This window comes from Astatotilapia calliptera, chromosome 16, assembly GCF_900246225.1.
Source record: "Astatotilapia calliptera chromosome 16, fAstCal1.2, whole genome shotgun sequence".
Taxonomy (NCBI): domain Eukaryota; kingdom Metazoa; phylum Chordata; class Actinopteri; order Cichliformes; family Cichlidae; genus Astatotilapia; species Astatotilapia calliptera.
The window spans coordinates 72,501-96,527 of NC_039317.1; the positions used below are offsets into that span (position 1 = coordinate 72,501).

At 40.9% G+C, this 24,027-nt stretch overlaps 1 protein-coding gene across 2 annotated transcripts in view; it reads left to right on the forward strand.

Annotated features, from left to right (window-relative positions):
- The window catches only part of pde9aa (phosphodiesterase 9aa), a 43,249-nt gene that overhangs the window by 7,244 nt on the left and 11,978 nt on the right, over positions 1-24,027 (forward strand). The window contains exons 2-9 of one of the 2 annotated variants that reach the window (XM_026144684.1): positions 3,361-3,397; positions 11,278-11,332; positions 13,392-13,462; positions 20,978-21,062; positions 22,156-22,210; positions 22,613-22,687; positions 23,341-23,427; positions 23,577-23,681. In XM_026144684.1, coding sequence (XP_026000469.1) covers positions 3,391-3,397; positions 11,278-11,332; positions 13,392-13,462; positions 20,978-21,062; positions 22,156-22,210; positions 22,613-22,687; positions 23,341-23,427; positions 23,577-23,681 — 540 coding nt within the window. In that variant the 5' untranslated portion in view covers positions 3,361-3,390. Of the gene's footprint in view, positions 1-3,360; positions 3,398-11,258; positions 11,333-13,391; positions 13,463-20,977; positions 21,063-22,155; positions 22,211-22,612; positions 22,688-23,340; positions 23,428-23,576; positions 23,682-24,027 lie in introns of those variants that run through there. The other variant, XM_026144683.1, reaches the window with a different exon arrangement.

Genomic DNA, 24,027 nt, shown 5'->3' on the forward strand with positions numbered 1-24,027 from the left:
ACACTCAACGATCCTTCTCCTATCGCACTTGGGGCTTGGTACCCAATCTGGCGTCCTGGCTCCCCCTTGCCATAGCATGTGTTTTCTACCTCGTCAGTCTCTACCTGTGAGAGCAGTCTCAGTGACCTCAGTGAGATTGGAGATAGACAAGCTCTCCCCCTCGTCCCCAGACTCTGCTTCCTACATGGAAGACGAAGGAGGTCCTTGAAGCAGTCCTTCCACTGCCTGGCAATGTTTTCTGGCAAAGTCAGCAGCAGTCCACCCGCACTATACACTGTGCAGGCAAAGCATCGCTTTCCCCTCCTGAGTTGCCTGATGGTTTGCCATGATCTCTTCAAGGGTGTCCCGAAAGTCTTTTTCAAGTTCTCTTCCCACACTCTGGTTTTTGCTTTAGCCACTGCCTGAGCTGCGTTCCACTTGGCCTGTCAGTACCTATTGGCTGCCTCCAAAGTCACACAGGCTAACCAAGCCTGATGGGACTCCTCCTTCAGCCTGATGGCTTATTTTATCTCTGGCGTCCACTATTTCATTCGGGTTTACCACCATAACAGACACCAACCACCTTGTGGCCGCAGTTCAGAGAAGCTTCTTGAGCAGCAGAGATGCTGAACATGGTCCCTTTGGACTCAGTGTCCCCAGTCTCCCTCAGAATGCTATCGAACCTCTGACAGAGGTGGACCGCGGACCGGGGCCTCTGCCAGGTGTCCCCAGGGCACCCTCACTATACATTTAGGTGCGCCAGGTCTGTGTCAACCATCCTCTCCTGCCACCTGATACAACTCACCACCAGAGCACCCCGCTCAGGGACTCCAAGAAGGCCAGTACTCGAACGCAAATAAGCTCAGATGACAGTCAGGACATGTTCCCTGATCTGAAGCCGCAGGGAACAAACCCTCTCATCCCCAAGTAGCTGCGTTAACAGGGTTGGGCCCTGATAACCCTATCCCGATCAGCATGAACTGTTCAGTTGATCGTCTTCTCGTAAGGGTTTTTTGAATCAGTCTTTGTCTGATCCCTCACCCAGGACCATGTGCCATGGGAGACCCTACCAGGGGGCAAAAGCCCCCAGACAACATAGCCCCTTGGATCTCTGAGACATACAAACACCTCCACCATTATAAGGTAGCGATTCACGCAGGGGGTATGACCAGCATTTGTTAAGTTAACCAGTTGGCTGATTGAAAGGCACATTCCCTAACTGACTATATTTCTCAGTCTGTCTCTTGCTCCTTCCTCTGGCTACAAATCACCATAAAATGCCATCAGCAGGTTTAGTAGCTGTGTTTATCAAGAGCGTTTTAATGAACATTTTCAGTTAATAATTTTAAGTACCGTATTTTCACGACCATAAGGCGCACTGTGCTAAAAGGCGCAGTCTCAGTTATGTGTGCCCTTACTGTATTTAACACACACATAAGGAGCACTGGACCATAGGGCGCTTACAAGTAGCGTATGCATATTTAAAAATAAAGCGGGAGCAAACCTGAATTCGGTACCTTACTCACATTTCTATTGCCGGTAATCGTCATCATCAACAACACACAAGCATACAAGTGTGCATATTTAAAAATAAAGCAGGAGCAAAACTGAGTTTGGTACTCACATTTTTATCATCAATCAAACCCATCGAAGTCCTCATCCTCTGTGTCTGAATTGAACAGCTGCGCTAAATCTCCATCAAACATGCCAGGTTCACTGTCTTCACCGTCAGAGTCACTTTCCGTGTCGTGCGGCTCCTCGGAAATGATGCCGGCTTTTGCGAAAGCTTGAACAACAGTGCCAGCAGACATGTTAGCCCAAGCATCTACAATCCATTGGCAAATTGTGGCGTAACTCGCCCGGCGCTGCCTTCCACTCTTAGTGAAACTGTGGTCTCCATCGGTCATCCATCGCTCCCAGGCCGCTCGCAGCCTTACTTTGAACGGGCGGTTCACACCGATGTCCAGCGGTTGGAGTTCCTTTGTCAGGCCTCCCGGAATGACAGCAAGCTCACAGTTCATTTGCTTCACAAGTTTTTTCACATCGGCTGTGAGATGGGCACGCATAGAGTCACAGATCAACAGCGATGGTGATGCGTGGAAAAAACCACCTGGTCTCCTTACATACACCTCCCTCAGCCACTCTTTCATCATTTCCTCATCCATCCAGCCCTTCTCATTTGCCTTAATGATGATTTCTGCTGGAAACTTCTCTTTAGGCAAAGTCTTTCGCTTAAAAATCACCATAGGCGGCAGTTTCTGTCCATTAGCATGGCAGCCAAGCACAACAGTGAAAGAAGACTTTTCATACCCCGTTGTGCGTATCGCTACCGTGCTGGTCCCCTTCTCCACAGTGTGACTCACCGGGATGTCAAAAGTGAGCGGGACCTCGTCCATGTTTGTGATGTGGCTGGGCTGGATGTTTTTGTCACCGATGTGTTTGCTGCAGTAGGAGCGGAAGATGGCCAGCTTTTCCTTATACCGGTAATCCGCTGGAAGTTGCTGCGCTACCGTAGTCCTGGTCCGGATGGAAAAATGGCACCATTTCATAAAACGAAAGCACCAAGACGGACCTCCTTGGAAATGTTCAATGTTCATCTCTTCAGCTAGTGAAACTGCTTTTAGCCGAATGGTGACCGTCGAAACGCTTCTCCCGCTCGCTCTTTGCTCGATGATCCACCGCTCGAGTCTTTCCTCCAACTCGGGCCACCTCGCCTTATGTCCGCGGAAACTCAGCTGCGTTTTCTTGACCTGCCGGAGCTTGTTTTCCAGCTTCCTCCATTTGCGAACCATCGATTCGTTAATCTTAAATTCTCTCGCCGCTGCTCGATTTCCATGTTCCTCCGCGTAGCTGATGGCCTTCAGTTTAAACTGTGCTTCGTAAGCGTGTCTCTTTGCCATTTTCAGGGTTGTTAAAACAACGATGTCCTGCATAATGCACATACCTGTTCTTTTATACAGGTATGTGCGATTGTCCCGGTATATACGATCAACGCCCACACTTCATCCTTTAACGTTCTCATGGTGTTCTCTACTACGTCCTCCTTACAACACATAGGGCGCACCGCGCTATAGGGCGCGCCGCACTTTTTGAAGAAAATCTAAGACTTTTAAGTGCGCCTTATGGTCGTGAAAATACGGTAATTAAACTATTCAATTCACTGGATTTTTATTTATACAGCACTGAATCCAGGGTCACTTTTGCAGGAAAATTATGTAAAACACTTTATCCAACAACCACGTTATAGAGGTCCATCTCTTTCACTAGCTTTCCAGTAGTGAAAGTCTAGTCAGTTTCTTCATTACTCATGCAAATGATTTACTAGGAAGTGGAAAATCACAAGCTTCATCATAAAAACGCTCATGAAACTTCTCTTTGCAGTGTTCTTTGTCAAAGTAAAGGAGAGCACCAATGATGGGTATGTGCATCCACACACTCTGATTTCAGTTGTGACTTGTTACCAAAGTAACTCAATCACTTACATTATGGTGGCAAATTCATACATTAGTCAGTTATAACCACAGGATCCAAGATTAGACTGCATGAGTAGTTCACCAAGTATACTTTACCTTCAGCTTCATGTTGAAATGGCTACTTGCAATCACTGGAGACTTTTAGGTTGGAATATTTTCTAATTTCTTAATCAGTGCGTTAGTTTGTAATGGTTCACTTAGCAAATCTTAAATATAAAATGACAGCTTTTTCTTTTCAGTTTGTTTTTGCATGTTATGCTCTAAAGATGAGTGGAGTATCTAAAGCACAAAGTAATGAAATAACTAGATTATGCAAACTGAAAATATTGTAACTCTTCATTCGGAGGAGAAAATTGTTCTTTCTGGCATTTTATTATCTGGTTAAGAAACTCTTAAACTTCTTGGAAGTTCACTTCCTCAGTTCAAACACTTTTTGACCTTAGGAGCTCTCTTAAGGGCTGAGATGCTTTGAATAACTTCTACCCCAGGATTTATTGCTAAAGCTTGAGGGGAAATTCTTTTTCTAATTCTAAGAATTTTGTACTAGATTAACATCACTAAGCGCAGTTCTTCATACTAGGAAACTGCGTGATTATAGCCCTTGCTCGTGGAATTCACAGAGGTGATTCCTGGTAATGTGTTCATTTCTCATTTATTTTTATTGTGATGACATTTTATGCATGATATTATTTAACAATTCTAGGTGTCACCTGTGTCAGATGCTGCCGATAGCCCTGTCAAAAACAAAATAGGGTAGAAAAACCTTCACCTTTATTCTGCTGCATTTTTCATATGGTATACATATTATATAAATCCTTGTCTGGCACAGCTTTTTATAGTAAAACTACTGATTCACCTGCAAAGGTAATTTACTCCCATACTGTAAGATTGCTTGGACTGCACTCTGAGACCTAAATAAGATTCATTTATGGCTATGGCTTTAATTCATCTTAAGTCATCATGAAGTAAATAACTAGAGCAATAAATGTTTTTTCCTCCTTCCTGCTTAAATTCCTGCTTTAATTAAATAAAAAAGTTATGCAATAAAAATGTACTTTATATAATTATATTCTGTTATAACAGTAGAAAATGTCATGCATAATGTATAATTAGAAAGCTGACACAAGAGCAGTTTGCTTTAATTATCTAAACACCTTATTTCTGTAAACAAAGGCCTCAGTTCAAGAAATAGAATTGAATTGAAATTGGAGTACAGGGTACAGAAACAGAAATCTATCACCAAATAACATGACATGAAGTGAATTGTCACTTCAAAGAAATGAAGAAATTCAATTTCTGAGAAAATCATACATCTCAAAGCAAGACACGTTAACACACATCAGGCTGGAAACGATTACAGAACCAAAACATTTGGACCCAACCAGTTCACAGTCAGAGGTTGAATAAACAAATGCAATTCAAGACCATTGTTACACTCGAAAGAAGAGGTAGACAAACAAAATCGCTCCAAGAAAGAAGACATGATCGTCTTGGAGGCTATATAACTTTTAAGAAGCTAAAAGCATTTGTCACATACTTTAAAAATCGCTAAACTTCAAGGGTCCATCATAATGAGAACAGGGAACAACCATCCTGTGCAAACTTGACCAGATGACACCTAAACTAGAACTGTCTGATTTGAGAAGCATTTCGTTTGGAGACAGTAATAACACTAACCCATGATTGGCCTCAGTGCCATAGATTTGATCTTTATCTTTCTAAGACTGCTCGCTATCACGGATGGAAATTGGTTCAGTAAGACAGCAATGCTCAGTATACAAGATATTCCATCAGGAATCCAAGAGGAATAAAGTCAGTGTTTTAGAACAGCCAAGTGCTGACCTTAATCCAAGAGAAATGTAGAAAAATGAAGCGAGCAGGTCATTTGAGGAGACCCTCCTCAATCCCAGAGTAAAAGCTTTTAAATTCCTCCAAGCCCAGGTTTAGGACTGCCCAGCGGTTACTATGAATGCTAGTTTCAGTTGTGCCTGCACCAGGATGTCTCACCAGATGCTAAAAGCAGATGTTCACATACCTTTGGCCCTCGGTGATATGGATAATTTTGATATGGTGATGTGGAAATGTCAGACAATTTTCAGCAATGAATAAAAACCACGTCTAAAATATAAGGTGGCGGTGATGCTTTGAATCACAATTTTGCAGAAATATTTGAGAAATGTAAAGAAACTTTAAACTTTTTAACAGTATATGTTAGAACAGAAGAGAGCAGGGAATACTATGGCATTAAAGCAAAGGAGAAGATAACCTGAAAATTATAAAGTCACCAGAGTGCACTTGAACTTTTTACTTAAGTGAGGAAATAAAATATTCACAGTTTGCTTTGCTTAATTGATGATGGGATTCCCTAAAACTTAAATGCTTATTAGATATGTACTCCTGGCTACATTATATCTTTCTGCCATTTTCTTAACTCCTAAGAAAAACTAAAAGTCCACTTCCTACCTTTCAGAGCTCTATTACAGACTGAGATACTTTGTGAATCACTTTTAGGCTTACCAGGATTTACTGCTAAATTTAGAAGGAAAATTATTCTAATTCTAGGAATTTTCTTAGAATCCATCACTGGGAGCAGTTCTTAGTACTACCTTACAGCCCTGGCTCATGGAATTTGCAACTATAGTTTCTCACAAGATAGTTCCTGGTAATGAGCTAATTTCCAATTTCCTTGTAGTGCGGTGACATTTTATGGAGTAAGTAAGCAAAGTTTATTTAATTACCACTTTTTGTAGACAGCCAGTCATAAAGCGCTGTACATGAAGGTTAAAATAAACAGAATGTTAAGTAACAAAATAGACAATATAAACAATACAAAAGGTTAAATGTAAATAAAAATTCAATGATTTTAAAAAAAGTATATTTAGCCATTTTCAGTGTCACCTGTGTCAGAAGCCACTAACAGAAGAAGAAAATCCCAAACTTTTATTCTTCTGCATGTTTCACATACGCACGATATAAATTCTGGTCTGGTGCAGCTTGTCACAGTTAAACTACTTATTCCCCCTCAGAGCTGCAAAGATTCCAGTGTACTGTAGTTTGTACTGTAATCTACTTGCATTTATTTAGTGTTTTTCTAGTCTTACTGACCATTGCTAAAGACTGAAAATCACATTTTAATCAGCACATTTTTTTATTTTAATTGTTTTACTTAATTCTACACACTTTAAGCATGTGACATCACATTTATAGCCAATTTAGAAAGACAAATCTACATATTGTGCATATTTTTGGACTGTGGATGGAAGCTCGAGTACTCGGAAGAAAGCCACATAGTCACAGGCAGAACATGCAAACTCCACACAGACAGGCCCCAGTCAGGCTTTAGGACTCTTCCTGCAGTGGGGCACTCCACCAATAATGGAGAAAATATGATGGGGTTTAGCAAATACATGTACAGCCAGTATGATAGGTGCCAAGACAGGAATGATGGTACTGCATAAGTCAGGAGTGGCAGAGAAATATGTGAGGGTGGTGCAAGACATGTATGAGGACAGCGAGACAATGTGAGGGTGTGGTAGGAATGAGAGGTGGGTTAAAGGTGGGGTTGGAATTATATCAGGAATCTCCTCTGAGTCACTCCTTAGGAAGGCTGGCTCTGTGGTCGACAGTGGCAGAGAAGAGGACACCAAAGAAACTGATGGAAATTATGGGCAATGCTGGGCATCCTCTGCATATGGTCATAATAAACAACCAGAGGAGTCTGTTCAGTGACAGGTTGCTTCTCCCAAAGTCTACTACCAACATACTTAAAAACTCCTTTGTCCCACACGCCATCAAACTGTTTACCTCCTCACTGGAGGGGAGGGGGACAGGAGGACAAAGGAGGGCGGGGACAACTAAGCTGTAGAGTTTGCACAACCAAACACTAAATAAGAACTAATCACTGTGCAGTGGACTGAAAAAATGTGCAGAAAATCTGAAAAAATACTAAATCAACACTTTAAGTCAACTTTGAATATTATGCCTGAGTCATTTTATGAATGTGTTTCAGCATTGCATTTCAGCCGGTGTTGTTGGGGATCTTCTCAAATTTGTATGAATTATGAGTGCAGAAGAGTGAAGTCAGATTTTGATCCATCATGCATTACTGCCTGGTAAACATTGTTTTTCCAACTGCTCTTTTGTCAGCATGACAGTGATCCCAAACACACCACAAATACAGAGAAAGCATAACTGAAGAGAAACATGCACGATGGAGCTCTACAAGCGATCTCCCCAAAGACCAACCTCAACACCATCGAACCAGTGTGGAATCGTTTTGACGAAGAACAGAACAAAACGACGTCATGTGTCAAAGAAGAGCTTTGAATGTCTCTCAGGAAGCCCGGAGAACGATTTCTGAAGACTACTCACATAAATTACAGTAAATTACACAAAGCTTGGTTGAGGTAGTTCAAGCTATGTTGAAGAATACAGCCGGTCGTACTAAACATTGACTTTTAAACTTTGTTGCCACAAACTCTGTTTTTGTATTCTATACAATATATCCCTGAATATTTGTGCATCCATCCATCTTCTTCCGCTTATCTGGGGCCAGGTCGTGGGGGCAGCAGCCCACGCATAGAAGCACAGACCTCCCTCCTCCAGCTTGTCCAGGGGAACACCAAGGACTTCCCAGGCCAGCCAAGAGATATAATATATGTCCATATATGTATATGTGCATGTTTCAATAAGTTGCTGAAAGTATTTCCCATTTTCCTGGCTAAATATAAAGACTTGAGACTTTTGCACAATGTCATAGATCAGTGATCAACAAACAAAAACAAATTCCACTGGAAATGGTCAGGTACAAGGACGGTCAGGTACTGGACTGAAAACAAGTGAAAAAGCAATATCGTTGTTTTTTCAAAGTTGACCTTTACTCTAAAAGCTGCAAGGTCTGGTTGCTTGGAAACAAAAACTAAACAGAAAAGAGCAGTTTCAGAATTTTCCACAGGACTGTACATGCATAAATATCCGTCACACAGCGATACCGTCCGGTTTCTCTCCTAGCTGTTCCATACTTACCTATTAATTTCTTAATAATAAGAGGGTAAAAATGCACTCTTTGGAATTTCAATGTAGTGGTAATATCATAATAATGATCATTGCATTTACTGTGTTCATGGAAAAACAAGTGAAAAATCACCTTGACTGGTGAACTAATGCATCCACTCTATAACTGATCTTCATCACCATCGTTGAGCTCAGAAAGCCGTTCTTCCAATCCGATACCTTAGAGCGGGGCTGGCCCACCGAAGTATCCAAACTGGTCCACTGGATATCTTTGGAAAAACTGGGAATTTCAGACAAGAAGGGCATAAATATTAGACCTGTAAGTCTTCTTTCGGACAGAGTAAGTAACAGACAGATAATTCATTGACTTATGAATTATGACTGTTTTCCTCTCCTGAGTTAGTTTGCCAGAATCTCATCCAGGACGACTGCTGTGGTACCGGCCTGCTTCAAATCCACCTCCATCGTCCCGATACCCAAAAACTCCAACCCATCAAGCCTCAATGACTACCGCCCAGTAGCACTCACCCCCATCGTCACAAAGTGCTGAGAGCAGCTGGTCAACAACACCTACGCCAGAATGCTGTTTATAGACTTCAGCTCAGCGTTCAATACAATCCTCCCCTCACAACTCATCAGGAAACTGACAGGCCTGGGCATCAGTACTCTCATCTGCAAATGGTTACTGGACTTCCTGACCAACCGGCCCCAACATGTCCGGCTGGATAACCGCTGCTCATCTACCATCACAATGAACAGTGTACCATAAGGCTGTGTGACGAGCCCTTTCCTCTACTCCCTCTTCACCCACGACTGCAGACCTGCTGATGGTTCCAACACCATCATTAAGTTTGCAGATGACACCACGGTGATTGGCCTCATCAATGACGAAGATGAGGCTTAGAAATGTGCTTAGAAATTTCCTCCTGCACCTCACCTCCATCATCAATAAAATCATCCATTTCTGAGTCATACTCATCTTCCTCATCCTCATATTTCCTCTTGTATGCAACACCGAGAAGACCAAGGAGCTCATCGTGGACTACAGGAGGAATGCTGACCCACATCCACCCATCCACATTAAGGGGACGGCTGTGGAGCGTGTGAGCAGCTTCAAGTTCCTGGGAGTCCACATCACATTTCTGTATAGTTTTCATATTTATATCCTTTTCATAGTCTGTACATAGCTTCTACACCACTACAGCCTGTACATACTTACAGTTATAGCATATTCATAACTTCCTACTGTGTACACTATTACATACCATAATAGACCCATTTCTGTAATGTATTTATATATCTATACTATTGCTAATATATATTTGTAATATATCTATATCATGGCTAAAGCACTTTTGGATAGATGCGAACTGCATTTCTTTGCCTTGTACTTGTGACACGTGCAATGACAATAAAAAATTCAAAAGCATCATAAAATTCCTCTCACACCACAATTTTGCTTTAGCAACTGATACCTAAGAGGTATCTAGTACAAATACGTCCAGTTTCCTGTGCACATCAAAGTGATGTGTAACTTTCTAATAAAAACACTTAAAACTAAGGTTTCACTGCTAAAAAGCAGCTTCAGCTCAAAGTGTGCAATATGCTGTTGAAACTTGTGCATTCTGCCTGCAGATTAGATTTTTTTAAAAGCTGCTTTCAGCTATTTGTTGTGGTTTGGCAGAGTTTTATATGAGACGCCCTTCCTACCACAACACCTGGGGCTGGAATCAAACCACTGACTCTTTGCCTGTTAGGCAAATGTGCAAACCACTACAATATGGAGTCACACGTGTGTTATTCCTGTGTTAATAACTAACCACTTTAGTAGCACTTAAAAAAATAATAATAAGGCCACTAAGTCACATCTCTGCTGCTGTAGCTGACGAGTGTTTCGTGCTGTGGAGAGGTTGAGTCCCACAGCAGACGAGTGAAAAAAGTGTCAGTTTTGCTTTTCTTGTGTGACTTGAGCCCACGTGTGAAACTGTTGGAATAAACTACTGTTGTGCTCACACATGAGATGTTGATGAAACGTTACAGAAGATCTTTTCATTTAACATCTTTTGTCACCCCTGACATGGCGCGAGCTGTGACTGTCTCCACACGATGATGAAGCAGTGTGTTTGAGTTTTCGCTCACACACACTAAACACTGGGTTCATCTAGACACGCATGCTCCACCATGTTTCAGCTGAGGCGTCTTTCCAATCACTTCAGCTGAAACAGTTTAACTAAGCACACAGAGCAATGCTGTTAACAAGTCTCCTGTCTGCAATGACCTGAGTGGATTTTTTTACAATTTCTTGTAGCGCTTAGTTTATTGGCCTGTGGCTTTGAACTTTGCCCACAATGCTGGAGCTTTAAGGCAGTAACAGGACTCTGTTTGTACATCCTGCTTGTTCCCACTGTGCGGTAAGAGGAATCAGAAGTGGCTTGTTAACACATTAAGCTGTCAGTAAGTCTCTGTTGTCTTCAAACACTATGTTAGTCACCAACAGCTAAGCCAAAGGGAAGAGGACACACTTTATTTATCTGTTCTGCCCCTGCCTTTTGTTGCTTGGCCTCTGTGACTGGTTTACACAATCTCTGTGTGTTCGTGCCTGTATGACGCAAAGAGAGAGTGTGTATTTATCCTAAATATTCATGCACAGCTCTTCTCGCTGCATTTTGTATTCACAATGAAATATTCTCCCTGAGTGGACTGAAGTTGTTTACACTAAGCCCTCAGTCTGTGTGTGTGTGTGTGGGGGGGGGGGGGGCGGGGGGGGGGGGGGGTAGTACGTAACACCGCTCCATGCCTACTCTCTCTTCAGATAAAGAGGAACTCTTTCAGAATGTACTGACGCGAGCAGCAGAGCAGTTTTCAAAGTAAGCAGATAGGTGAGTGCGCATGTTTCAGTCTAAATTTACTGTAAATGGTTTCTTTACACTCTGTTCTAACACCGTCTTTTATATTCCTTCTTTCAATTAGCTTGGCTTGGGGGTTTTGTAGAGCATTGTCCAGAAAACAGAAAACCTTGTATCTCCAAAACCTGAAACAGAATGATGAAAATGTCGGTTTTATAACTGCTGTGGCTTTTCTTTCATGTTCTTCACTTTGTATTAATTCAACGAGGCTATAACCCCACCTCGAGTTAACAGCAGCTGCAACTTGTTAATGTTACTGCTAGTTATCTGTTGTTGTCGTCGTATCTCTTCATCCGTATCTGCCTCTTTGAACTTTCACTTGTTGTTCCACAGATGATTCTGCTGCTTTTGCTCTCATGTCATTTTCAAGCCAATGAAACATTTACGCAGTGTTGTTAGTGCTGTAATTCTGCAGTAGAGCAGGGCTTTGGTGGTTTGTCAAAGTCTGAAGCTGAAATAAAGGATCTTCATGTCTGAAAATAAATTTGCTGTGAGCAGTGAATTTGCACCTGCTGTGTTTTAAGACGAGCAGAAGAATATTTAACATTATTTGACTTACTGTCACATTTTTAATACAATAACATGTTTATGTATCTATGTAGCATTCTGCATGTGCTTCCTTATGACAGATGAGGTATGAAGACGGGCACCTGAAAGAGTTAAAATACAGCGACAGGCCAAAAATGAATAAACAATGGATATGGATTAATGTGAACACGTTCACAAGAATATAAATACTCTTGCTCTTACTAAGACAAAAACTATGTGTAAACATAACTGTTCATTGATCATTAAGCTTCTCCATGAGCTCCCTCGCTCCTTTATGAACTGTCAAGCTGGAGCAGTCATGCCAAATCTTGAAGCACCTTAATCTTTGAAGATATACTTACTGTAGACATTAGAAGTAAATATATGGAGTAGAGCAGTGCAGGAATGTGCAGTTCGGTATCAGTATTTGGACCATGACACAATTATTTGTCCTCATGACACCACAGTGTAATTTCAGGTTGAAAGGGAGACTTTGTCTCAGTGAGGAGACTGTGTGGAGTGGAGAATAGGGGACACAAAAGCAAACAATACAAAGCATGGAAATAAGCTTAATATTAACTGAAAGCGAGCCGTTTTATTACAGGCTGGTTTTAACTGTACAAAACAAGAGCCGAAAGCAAAACTAAACACTACATTAAACTGGGTGAACTAAGGATAAACATAAGAAACCCTGAAAGTGAATATGAAAACATGAACTGTGAAGACTTGGCATAAGTACATGAAATCCTGGAAAACATGGCGTGAGCATAGCAGGATAGCAGACAATCAGTCAAGGAATAAATGCAGACTCAAGGACACACAGGATGTGATCAGGGCAAACACATGTGGAAACAGCTGGGTGGAATGAACATAATGATGCCACAGGGGAAGTAGAACTAAACACAATGAACATGGGACACTAGACCTCTTCAAAATAAAAGAGGAAAGATGAACACATGACACATGACAGTCTAAGACACACAGACTTAACATAACAAACTGACGAGGAATACGCACATTATAAATACACACAGAGGAAAAAGGGAACTGGAGATGAGACATAGACATAAGCACGCACAAACTGAACATGATGGGTGCGGAAACACACACATGATGGATGGAAAGGGACTTGAGGGAAAACATGTAAACAAGAGGAGAAGACGGGAGACAAGGACATAAACACAAGGGCCGAAGACACAAGAGGAATCTAACAGAAAATAAACTATAACTGGGCAAACTAGGCGAAATAGATGAGATAAAGATAACTGCATGAACTTAAACATAAATATCAAAATAGATTAAAAAGCAAAGCGCTGGGTCAAATGAGCCAGGATGGTGGCAGATTTTCACCTTTAATTAGTGACTTTTTTAGAAGCTGTTAATTGTTGATTTGATTTTGATTGTTTGGTTTAGAGTCCCAGATGGTGGCCTTTCCATTTTCATTAACAACTTCTCCATTTCCTATTTCCCACCTACTTCCATGTGTCTGCAGGGCATTCAAAATCAACAAGCTGAAGACTGAGGTCACCAACCGTCTCACAATGTTGGAAAAGAGAGTAGAGCGTAAGTTCGTTCCCACCACTCTACAGTCACATTTACTGTCTTCCGTCATCAGCTGTTAATCTTGGATATAAAAGACACATTTGAAAAAGGAATGCAGTGTTTGATTAGTCATCACTATCCTCGTGACTTATAGCCAACTCACCGAAAAGTCAATGATCATATATGTCACATAGAAAGTGACACATTATGTGTTTATAGCCCCATTTTGGATTTGGGAGACAAACCTCCAACAGGTTCTGCTGAAGGGTTCTTCCTGTTAAAAGGAAGTTGTTCCTTTTCACTGTGCTTGCTTAAAGGGGGTCATATGATTGTTTGGGCTTTCTCTCTATTATTGTTGGTTCTCTGTCTTATAATATAAAGTGTTTTGCAGCACTCTTGTCATTTGGTGCTATATAAATTCAATTGAATGGCCGAGGCACCCAGGATCTCTCTTCTGGACTATACCCCTCCCAGTCCACGAGACAGGCCAAACATCCAGTAACCTCATCACAGAGTAGGCAGGTAGTGGCCAGAGGTCACAGACGGCTGGAACAGACTGGTTTAACCCTCGATACATTGCAAGACTTACAAATGTTCATATTTCTGGGTAATTTGAGATGCATGTGACGGGATTTATGACTGACTGAAACCAGTGAAACTGGGAGACAGTTCCCTTGACTGAGTGCGGAGAGGAATGTGTTTAGCAAATAACGAGACTTTCTGACCTGGAAAATATGTTGGAACAGGAAGACAGTGATGATCGATTTGTTGTCTGTTCTGGGAGGAAGTCCTGACCAGTGTGGTTCCAGTTAATTTTCCACAGACGTCTTCAGCGACAGAGATGAAGTTAAACAAATGGGACACTGAGATCAGCTTCTTGGGATGGGAACAGAGGTAGGCTGGAGCCTATTGCAGCTACTATAGTACAAGAGGCAAGGTACACCCTGAACAGGTCACCAACCTCACACAGGGCTAACACATAGAGAGAGACACACTTTAGAATCACCAGTTAACCTAATCTCACTACCTGCATTTGGACTGTACCCAGAGAAAACAAAACGGGGAGAACATGCCAACGCCACAGAGAAAGGCCCCGGCCAGATGGTGGAGTTGAACTGAGGACCTTCTCGCCCTCTCGGCAGGTGTGGCAGGGCATCTAGCATATCACCTACTTCAGAGGGCAGACCCATGCAGAAGAACTGTCTCATGCCTTGACATCCTGGTCAGGAAACTGTCTGAACTGGGATTCCCCCCTCCCACTTGCTCTTGGTTCTTTAGCAACCTTCCAAACTCAGTCCACACCTTTCCTCTGCTGAGCACTGGCTCCCCACAAAGGTGTATGTTGAGCCTATGGCTCTACAGCCTCTACACCTCTGTCTGCAGACCTGCTTACACCAGCAAGACCATAGGGAAGTTTGCAGGTGATGATGATGACTCTGCCACAGAGACGATGTAATGAATCTGTCTGCATTATGTTGAGTAGACAGTGAACACCACAATGACACAGGAGATGATCCTGGACTTCAGAAGACACAGAGCAGACCACCTTTACCTCTACATAAATGATGACCCTGTGGAGAGACTCCAGGATTTCACATTCCTGGGCACCGTGATCTCTTCCAACCTCTCCTGGACTGTAAACACCTCCTCCATAATCAGGAAGGCACAGCAGTGTCTGCAATACTTCACAGTGCACAGAAGAAATAGCATTTGTAAGAAGACCGTCTAACGCTCCACTCATCCTGCATCTCACCTGTTCAAACTGCAGCCCTCTAGGAGATGCTGCACATTCATCCAAACCAGGACCAGCTTCTTTTGACAAGCCGTCGCGGTACTGAACACACACACACACATCACCCCAGCACAAGACGAGTGCAATACTTCAGAGCAAACCTTGGACATCTGTATAGTCTGGTAGCCCAACTCCTCCAGGATCACAGAGCAAAACAGTCACCATCTACCGGAACCAAATTCCTTGTATGTGTCTGCACATATACTTGGCCAATAAACACAACTCTGATTCTGACTCTGATTCTTTCTGATTACCAGAAGGTTTGCTGTGTCTTTCAAAGTATTTTTGTTTATGTCTGCCAGCACAGCCTCAAGCAGATATCAAAACATGCCATTATCAGAAAATTTGCTGCATCTTTCCCAGCACAGTCTCAACAGCATGGAGGGAATTCCAGGAGACAGGCAGTTACTCTAGCACAGGAATGTCAAAGTCACTTTACATCACGGGCCAAGAACATGCTTTAGGTCATGGAAGATGAAGGCCCTAACACCGCTGGCTGGCATGTAGACACTTACTATTTTGTAAGTGTACATATTTTATATTCACTTCTTAATCCCTGTTTAAGGCTCCGTCGTTTTTTTTCTCGATGTTTCCACTCCTAAAGAATGACGTCTTCTCAGTCACTCATCCACTGAGACAGGTTCTGATAAATCTATTCATGGATCCACAGGGGCGTAATTTCCAGGGGAGTTAGGGGGGTTGTGACCCCCGCAATAATCAGACCCAACCAATATAGCCCCCCCAATAAAATTATGAATTATCTTGTATAAATAGGCTGTTGGTTTTCTTTACTCATTTCAGTTATTATCAGCAAAATAGTTGCATGTTTAATCATCTGGAAATTTACCCAGATTTATTTATTTATTTATTTAGACAGAGACCTTGACTCCCCCAGTGTTCAGCACACCGTCATGGTTCTGGGTCTTCGTCCCAGAATTTTCAATTTATGTTGTGGTCTCATGATTTGGTTTCTTTTAGGATTTGAGATGATTTATGATCTATTTCTATATCTTGTACTTTGGAGTTTTAGATTGTTCCCTAGTTTTGTTTTCTGTGCTCTTCTGAAGATGATCTTAGTTTCTGTTTTTGTGTAGTCCATCTTAGTCTTGTCTCTGTGATTGTATCCCTTTCTGTCCCCATTGTTGTGTCCCTATGTCCCTATGCTTTGGTTAGCTAGCACCCTGTCTCTGTGCTCACTGTTTAGTTCTGTCAGGTTAGTATGTTTTAGTCCTGGTGCCAGGGATTATTACTTCCTGTTTTATTTTGATAGGTCCTCTTGTGAGCTATTGTCTCCTTGTCTCATTAGTTAGACTGAGTTCAGCTGTAGTTCCCAGTTGTCTTCACTCTGCCCTCCTCTTGTGTATTGATGACCTCCATTTGCCTCTGTTCTGTCACATCCTTCTTCTTGCTGTGTGCCTTGTGTGTTCCTCCAAGTTCCATGGTTTCCATTAAAGTGTGAAAGTTTTTGGTGTCTATGTTTTGACCTTCATTATTTTGTACTCTATTTTTAACCAGATATGGACTTCTATTTATTTAGAAGCCCACATCTGGTTTGTGGAGAGCAGATTGTTGTGTTTAATGATTATGATTTGAATCACCATTATGAGACTAAACACACAGAGAAATATCAGAACCTAATTGATATGGAGCTGGAAAAGTTGCTCATGAGGCTACACTTTTTACTGAGATTTACACCTCCATTGATGGAGTTGTCATGTCATTCTCTGTTACGAGATTATTAAAGTGTTTACTGTCCCTCTAATATGCTCAGAGAAAAAAAAGAAGAATCTGAAAATGTGCCCCTCCCCAGGCAAGTCATAACACACAGAAGGCATCTGTAACTGAAAGAAAAAAAATAATTGGGCAAGAGAAACGAATCACAGTCCTACCCCTACATTTTGTAGGGGCAGAAAATGGTGACAGAGGCTAGCAGACAGCTGTGAGGAGGAAAAAATGTTAAAAACAACATGGAAGAATGAAAGATGTGGAAGCTTACTCATTGTTCATGTGACACGCTTTGCATTTCCACCTCAGATACTGAACATGGCTTTAATACACTATTGTCCAAGCTCAAAAACAGGCTAGATTTCTCTTACTAACCAAGAAAAAACCCTGAAAACACATGAAGTAAATAAACTACAAGTAACATGACTATAGCATTTTCTATAAAGTAGTCTTTGAAATGTTGCAAAAATATGCTCGTTTCTCACAACTCTTTTGGCGAATGTTGATTAAATACTAATAAAATGTTGATGTTATTACTACACCTACAGTATGTCTATTTACTAAATAAATATTAAGCAGAAACGAGTTTAGCTTATTAATGCGACTCCACAGGACTTGCAGTTTCTCATCTCTCGTCTGTTTCTCAAGGGAATTTCTCCCAAGACAATTGAGCAAAGAAACAATTTGAAATTATTTATTTAGGCACTTTGTTACTGACAGCCTTTTGCAAAAACACATTATTAGCATTAGTTTAAGAGTGCATATTTATGCAACCAGGTTTTTATACGTTTTTCATTTTTATTTTCCCCCTAAAACAGGGGTGTCAAACTCAAATACACAGTGGGCCAAAATTCAAAACTGGAACAAAGTCGCGGGCTAACGTTAATATTTATTGAAATATATTTATTGAAATATATTTATTCCTCCAGATATAAGAATGAATCTTTTCTTATTGACTCAAACACGTTTTGCTGAAAAACTGAATATGGAACAAGCAAAGCTTAATACTAAACAATATATACATTAGCTGTATAATACCAGTAGGCCAGCTCTAATAATAATTTGGTATGGCTTCGCGGGCCAAATGTAATTAGGCTGCGGGCCAAATTTGGCCTGCGGGCCAGAGTTTGACACCTATGCCCTAAAAGATTGTTTTGCAAAATGAACTGTTTTCTCAAATGTCATAGCAATTCTCTGGAATTCTGTGGCTAAAAACAAGTTTGACATGAACCTCTTTCTGTATGGAGATTTATCAGATCATGGTGTTGTGTCAAATTATGTAGTTAGATTTTCTGAAATTCAACTTTCTGCAATAGAGGTATAAAACTATAGAAAAGACTTCACCATTAGATTACTGTAATGCTCAGCCTCATTCATGCACATTAGCGTACAGGTAACCGAGCACCTTCAATGCATTTTGTCTGAAGTTGTGTTCCTCTACAGTTAATGATACTGTGATTAGATAAGTTGATGCCCCACTGTGTGTGTGGTCTGCTAACCCACCTTGGGAGGCAGTTAACTTTGTGAGATCATTAGAGTCTATTGAACATTGACCTGTTCAGAGTATAAAAGTGTGTGCTGTCATTTTATACTTACACAACATCCAATGTAAGGTCATGCACCAATGCCATTTCCTCTAGCAAGCTTCTACCATTTTATTAAGTGCAAGCGGGAACTTTGCACTTCTGAGGCTGCCGAATTGTTCACCGTGCTGCTAGACTTAGTTTGACCAGCTTGTCTGATGGCGTCTTGGCAGGCAATACAAAGTTAATGCAATATGATCAATGAATGTTGTGATCGTCTTACTTTTCTTATTCTTTTATCTTTTATAATATAGGAGTTTATTGTTAAAGTAATTACCAGCAGGAACATTTATTCTGTCGTTGTTTAGCAATGATTGCAGTGATTCAAGCAAGGCTATAATTATAGGCTATAATCTCCCGATAACAAACGTGCATTTTGTGTTTATTTGTGCTATCTTTGATATTTACATTTGTTTGATAATCTAAACATTTAAGTGCAACAAACATACAAAATAGTAGTAAATCAGGAAATGTAGTTATCACACCTGTTTTATTAACTGTGTGTTAACACTTTATATTAAGGTACCACCATAAAGTTCCACATGACTTATTAGCATAGCATGCAAAAAACACCAAAGAAAAAACCCATAAAAGCATAACTAGAACAGGGTTCAAGATTGCGTGATCCAGTAAGCTTGTAAGCTTTTCAAAAAAAGTACATTTGAAACTTAAAAAGTAAAGTTTAAAAGTAAAGACTGTGTCTGTTTTCTGAATCCAAGATGATCAAAGTGGTAGAAACACATTTTTTCTGTTGTATTGCAAATAAAGCTAAAGTAGTTATTCAGAGCAGCTAATGAAGCTCACTAACTCTGTGATGCATGATTTCTGCACTGTGAGGGCATCTTAGTGATGTAATCATGTGTTCAGAACAAAGTGAAGGTTTTTGCCAGTTTTTGATGCAACAGCAGCAGAACAACTCAGCAGGGCATCAAGAGCACACCATGAATTATGGCTTTAAACACAGCTGTTCAAACCTCATTAAATCCTGACTGTGATGACCTCTCAACATCACACTTTGGCAAAACACAACTCAAGATTTCTCCATGAAAGATATGAGAGTGCATCCTCTGCAAGTGCTCTGTCTCTATTCAATTCAATTCAATTTTATTTATATAGCGCTAAATCACAACATAAGTCGCCTCAAGGCGCTTCATAGAAAAACCCAACAATCACATGACCCCCTATGAGCAAGCACTTTGGCAACAGTGGGAAGGAAAAACTCCCTTTTAACAGGAAGAAACCTCCGGCAGAACCAGGCTCAGGGAGGGGCGGGGCCATCTGCTGTGATTGGTTGGGGTGAGAGAAGGAAGACAGGATAAAGACATGCTGTGGAAGAGACACAGAGGTTAATAACAGATATGATTCAATGCAGAGAGGTCTGTTAATACATAGTGAGTGAGAAAGGTGACTGGAAAGGAAAAACTCAATGCATCATGGGAATCTCCCGGCAGCCTATGTCTATTGCAGCATAACCAAGGGAGGATTCAGGGTCACCTGGTCCAGCCCTAACTATATGCTTTAGCAAAAAGGAAAGTTTGAAGCCTAATCTTAAAGGTAGAGATAGTGTCTGTCTCCTGAATCCAAACTGGAAGCTGGTTCCACAGAAGAGGGGCCTGAAAACTGAAGGCTCTGCCTCCCATTCTACTTTTAAATACTCTAGGAACAACAAGTAGGCCTGCAGAGCGAGAGCGAAGTGCTCTAATAGGGTGATATGGTACTACAAGGTCATTGAGATAAGATGGGGCCTGATTATTTAAGACCTTGTATGTGAGGAGCAGGATTTTGAATTCAATTCTGGATTTAACAGGAAGCCAATGAAGGGAAGCCAAAACAGGAGAAATCTGCTCTCTCTTTCTAGTCCCTGTCAGGACTCTTGCTGCAGCATTTTGGATTAGCTGAAGGCTTTTCAGGGAGTTTTTAGGACTTCCTGATAATAATGAATTACAGTCGTCCAGCCTGGAAGTAATAAATGCATGAACTAGTTTTTCAGCGTCACTCTGAGACAGGATATTTCTAACTTTAGAGATGTTGCACAAATGGAAGAACGCAGTCTTACATATTTGTTTAATATGTGCGTTGAAGGACATGTCCTGGTCAAAAATGACTCCAAGGTTCCTCACAGTGTTACTGGAGGCCAAGGTAATGCCATCCAGAGTAAGAATCTGGTTAGATACCATATTTCTAAGCTTTTCAGGGCCGAGTACAATAACCTCAGTTTGTTATAAAGAGAGCGATACAGTTATTTCAGAAATGCTCTTCCTTTGCTCGTGCTCCCTCATATGAATAAAGGTCAGTGTAAACTATAGCATAGACTGAGCATGTTGCTGCAATCCTTCATAGCAAGAATGGTCACTGAAGTTAAGTGTTGTACACAATACCTTGCAAATGCTAACTTTACAGGTCTGGCATGGTTTTAACGAATAACTCTGTCTGCAGTGGAGGGGATGAAGGTGATGGAGATTGAGAAGTGTCGCAATGACATCAAGAAGCTCCGTGAGGAGATCGCATCCAGAAACAACAGGTAACAGCAACACAATGAATTCTCTGCTCCTTTGAGATGACACATTAGTATTAGTGTGCTAAGCCCAGTGATGGTGATAGTTAATGCACTATTGGAACAATTAAAAAAAATTAATCAGTCATTATAAAATCAGTCAACTACTATTTGTAATTTGTTTGGCTAATTTAACCTTAATAGTAGTACATGTAGCAGCAACAGTTCTTCTTTTAGCTGCTTTCTTCAGAGGTCAACACAGTGGATCATTTTCCTTCTCCCTACCCGATCCCTGGCATCCTCCATGGTCACACCAATCATCTGCATGTCCTCCTTCAGGACAAACCATCCAAACTTGCCTCTTTTGCTTAATATCCAATTTGCTCAACCTGAGCTTGTCATGGTCGGCTGTGTGGCAGGCAGGAGTGGTGGACCCAAAATGCAGGATTCTTAGGAAACGAGGTTTCAACTGAAAATGCAGCTTTATTGCTGGAACAAAACATCAAGATAAAAAAACTCACAAAAGCAAACAAAACTCTAAACTGAGATGCAGGAGGACTGGAAATCATGAACACAGAGCAAGTGAAGGTGAACAGACATTAACGACGCAACGCTGACACAAAGACACACTGGGCTTAAATACACTGAGGGAGTCATCAAGGAATTAGAGACAGAAGGGGGACAGAGCTGGGAGAAATAAGACCTAACGAGACAGGGAGAGCAAAGCTGGAACACTGACATCAGACAGGAACAAGAACCTTCAAAGTAAAACAGGAAACAAAACACACTTTACTAAGACACGGACTAGACAGAGAGAGACAGACTTGACACTGACCAAAGCCTACTAAATAATCATCATAATCAAAACAGTATCACTGATAAATCAAATCATAAATCATAATCTAGAAAAACACCAAAGCATGAAAAACAGAAAGCTGGGTCAACATGACCCAGAACCGTGACAGAGCTGTCCCTCTGACTTAATGTCATGGAGCAGCAACACTAACAGAAATAATTAGGAGTTCATGTAAATGATGAAGGTTATGCTAATAAAATGGTCTTTTGTATTATGATTAATATTACAGACATAAACTGTTGTGATGTTTTTTTTCCTTTTCAGTAATTTTTTGGATGACAACAAGAAGCGGAGTCCTTGCATTCCCTCTGACCCCAAAGTAAGGCTTTTACTCCATTTTATGTCCGTCACACCTCCACAGTGCTCAAATCACAAATCCACAAATGGAGATGAAATTTGTCAAGACAAAATTTAATGTGTCTAATTTTCAGAGATTGGCCACCTTTATTAACACTGATCAGGATAGAGTCGCTGTCTCTTAGTTTGAATGTGTAAAGAGTATAATGAGTGTGGATCGTATTTATGATCCATGCTTACTTACTATGCACCCCAAGCCAGATAGATGTAAACAGGGTTAACTGCAAATCAGCTGCCTGCAGTGCATGCTGTCACAGCAGACCTGTGGAGGCAGTGAACCCACATCACCCACAATATGTGTCTCTCCTCTCTTCTTCTCTTTGTGACTCCTGTGTGTCCTGTTGTCCTTTGTGTGTGTGTCAAGTGCCATCTGTCTAAGGAGACAATGGAAGCTCTTACATTGCCTACGTTTGATGCTTGGCAGTGGGAGCCCAATGAGGTGAGATTAATACATTGATTATTTTATTTATCAATGACGGGTGATTAGCCAGTGAATGTGATTTTAACAGTTTTCTGACTGTTAACTAGTTAGCACTTGTTTTTGAGTCATGGCTTAAAGTAAGAAAGTAGACGGACATTATCACTTAAAGAGAAGTCCACAGAGTTATCACCACCTGACTAGAACTGTGCCTTACTTGGGATGAGCAGTTTAATAAATCTTTCTTGTTCCCATTTTGATTGTGATGTTCCCTATGTTTCCAACAATGTAACCTGCTTTACAGAAGTTTAGTCAGTTATGCTAGGACAGTAAACATCCCTGGATCAGGTCCAAAGCAGAAGATTTTATGGTAAAACTTGAGATCAAAATTCTTTCCTATGCCTGAAAACATAATAATAATAATAATAATAATAATAATAATAATAATAATAATAATAATAATAATAATAATATATCCAAAACATAAACAAATGCACTTCATTTAAAAAATAATAATAATAATAATATAAATGACTATATAATTATACATAATTATATATTTATACTTAGTTTTATGTTAAAATTGTTAAAGGACAGTAACATCTGTTGAATTTTAAGAATAAGCCAAAAATAACATCCTATACTCTGCACTAACAAACTCCTTTGCTGTCCAGATGCTGAGCTGTCTGGAACATATGTACCATGACCTGGGCTTGGTCAGAGACTTTAATATAAATCCCATCACACTGAAAAGATGGCTGGTGAGACCTTGACCCCGTACAGTTGGCTCTACCTTTTTTCTATAAAATAAACCTTACCTGAACAGAAAATAAAGAAATAATTTCCAAAAGCTAATATTTATGTTTAGGGAATTTCTGTGATGAAACTGCTGCTTTCTCTCTCACTGTAGCTGTGTATCCATGACAACTACAGGAATAACCCCTACCACAACTTCCGCCACTGTTTCTGTGTCACCCAGATGATGTACAGCATGATCTGCCTCTGCAGCCTTCAGGTAATGTGATTCTCAGAGACTTTACCACGAGTTTTCTTCCGCTGTACCCGTCATGGCCCTTGGGTCGTTGACCCAGGATTTAGAGTTTGGGGATATTTAGGGGTTCTCTGATTTTGTTTATATTTGTTTTATAGCTTTGTATTCTGAAATCTCGACATGTTGTCTTTTTGTTATGGTATTATGGTTATATTGCAGTTATCTAATTCAGTTAAGTTCAGTTGCATTTTATTTTTATAGCGCCAAATCGCAGCAACAGTTGCCCCAACAATCATATGAGCCCCTATGAGTAAGTGCTTTGGTGACGGGGGAAGGAAAAACTTCCTTTTAACAGGAAGAAACCTCTGGC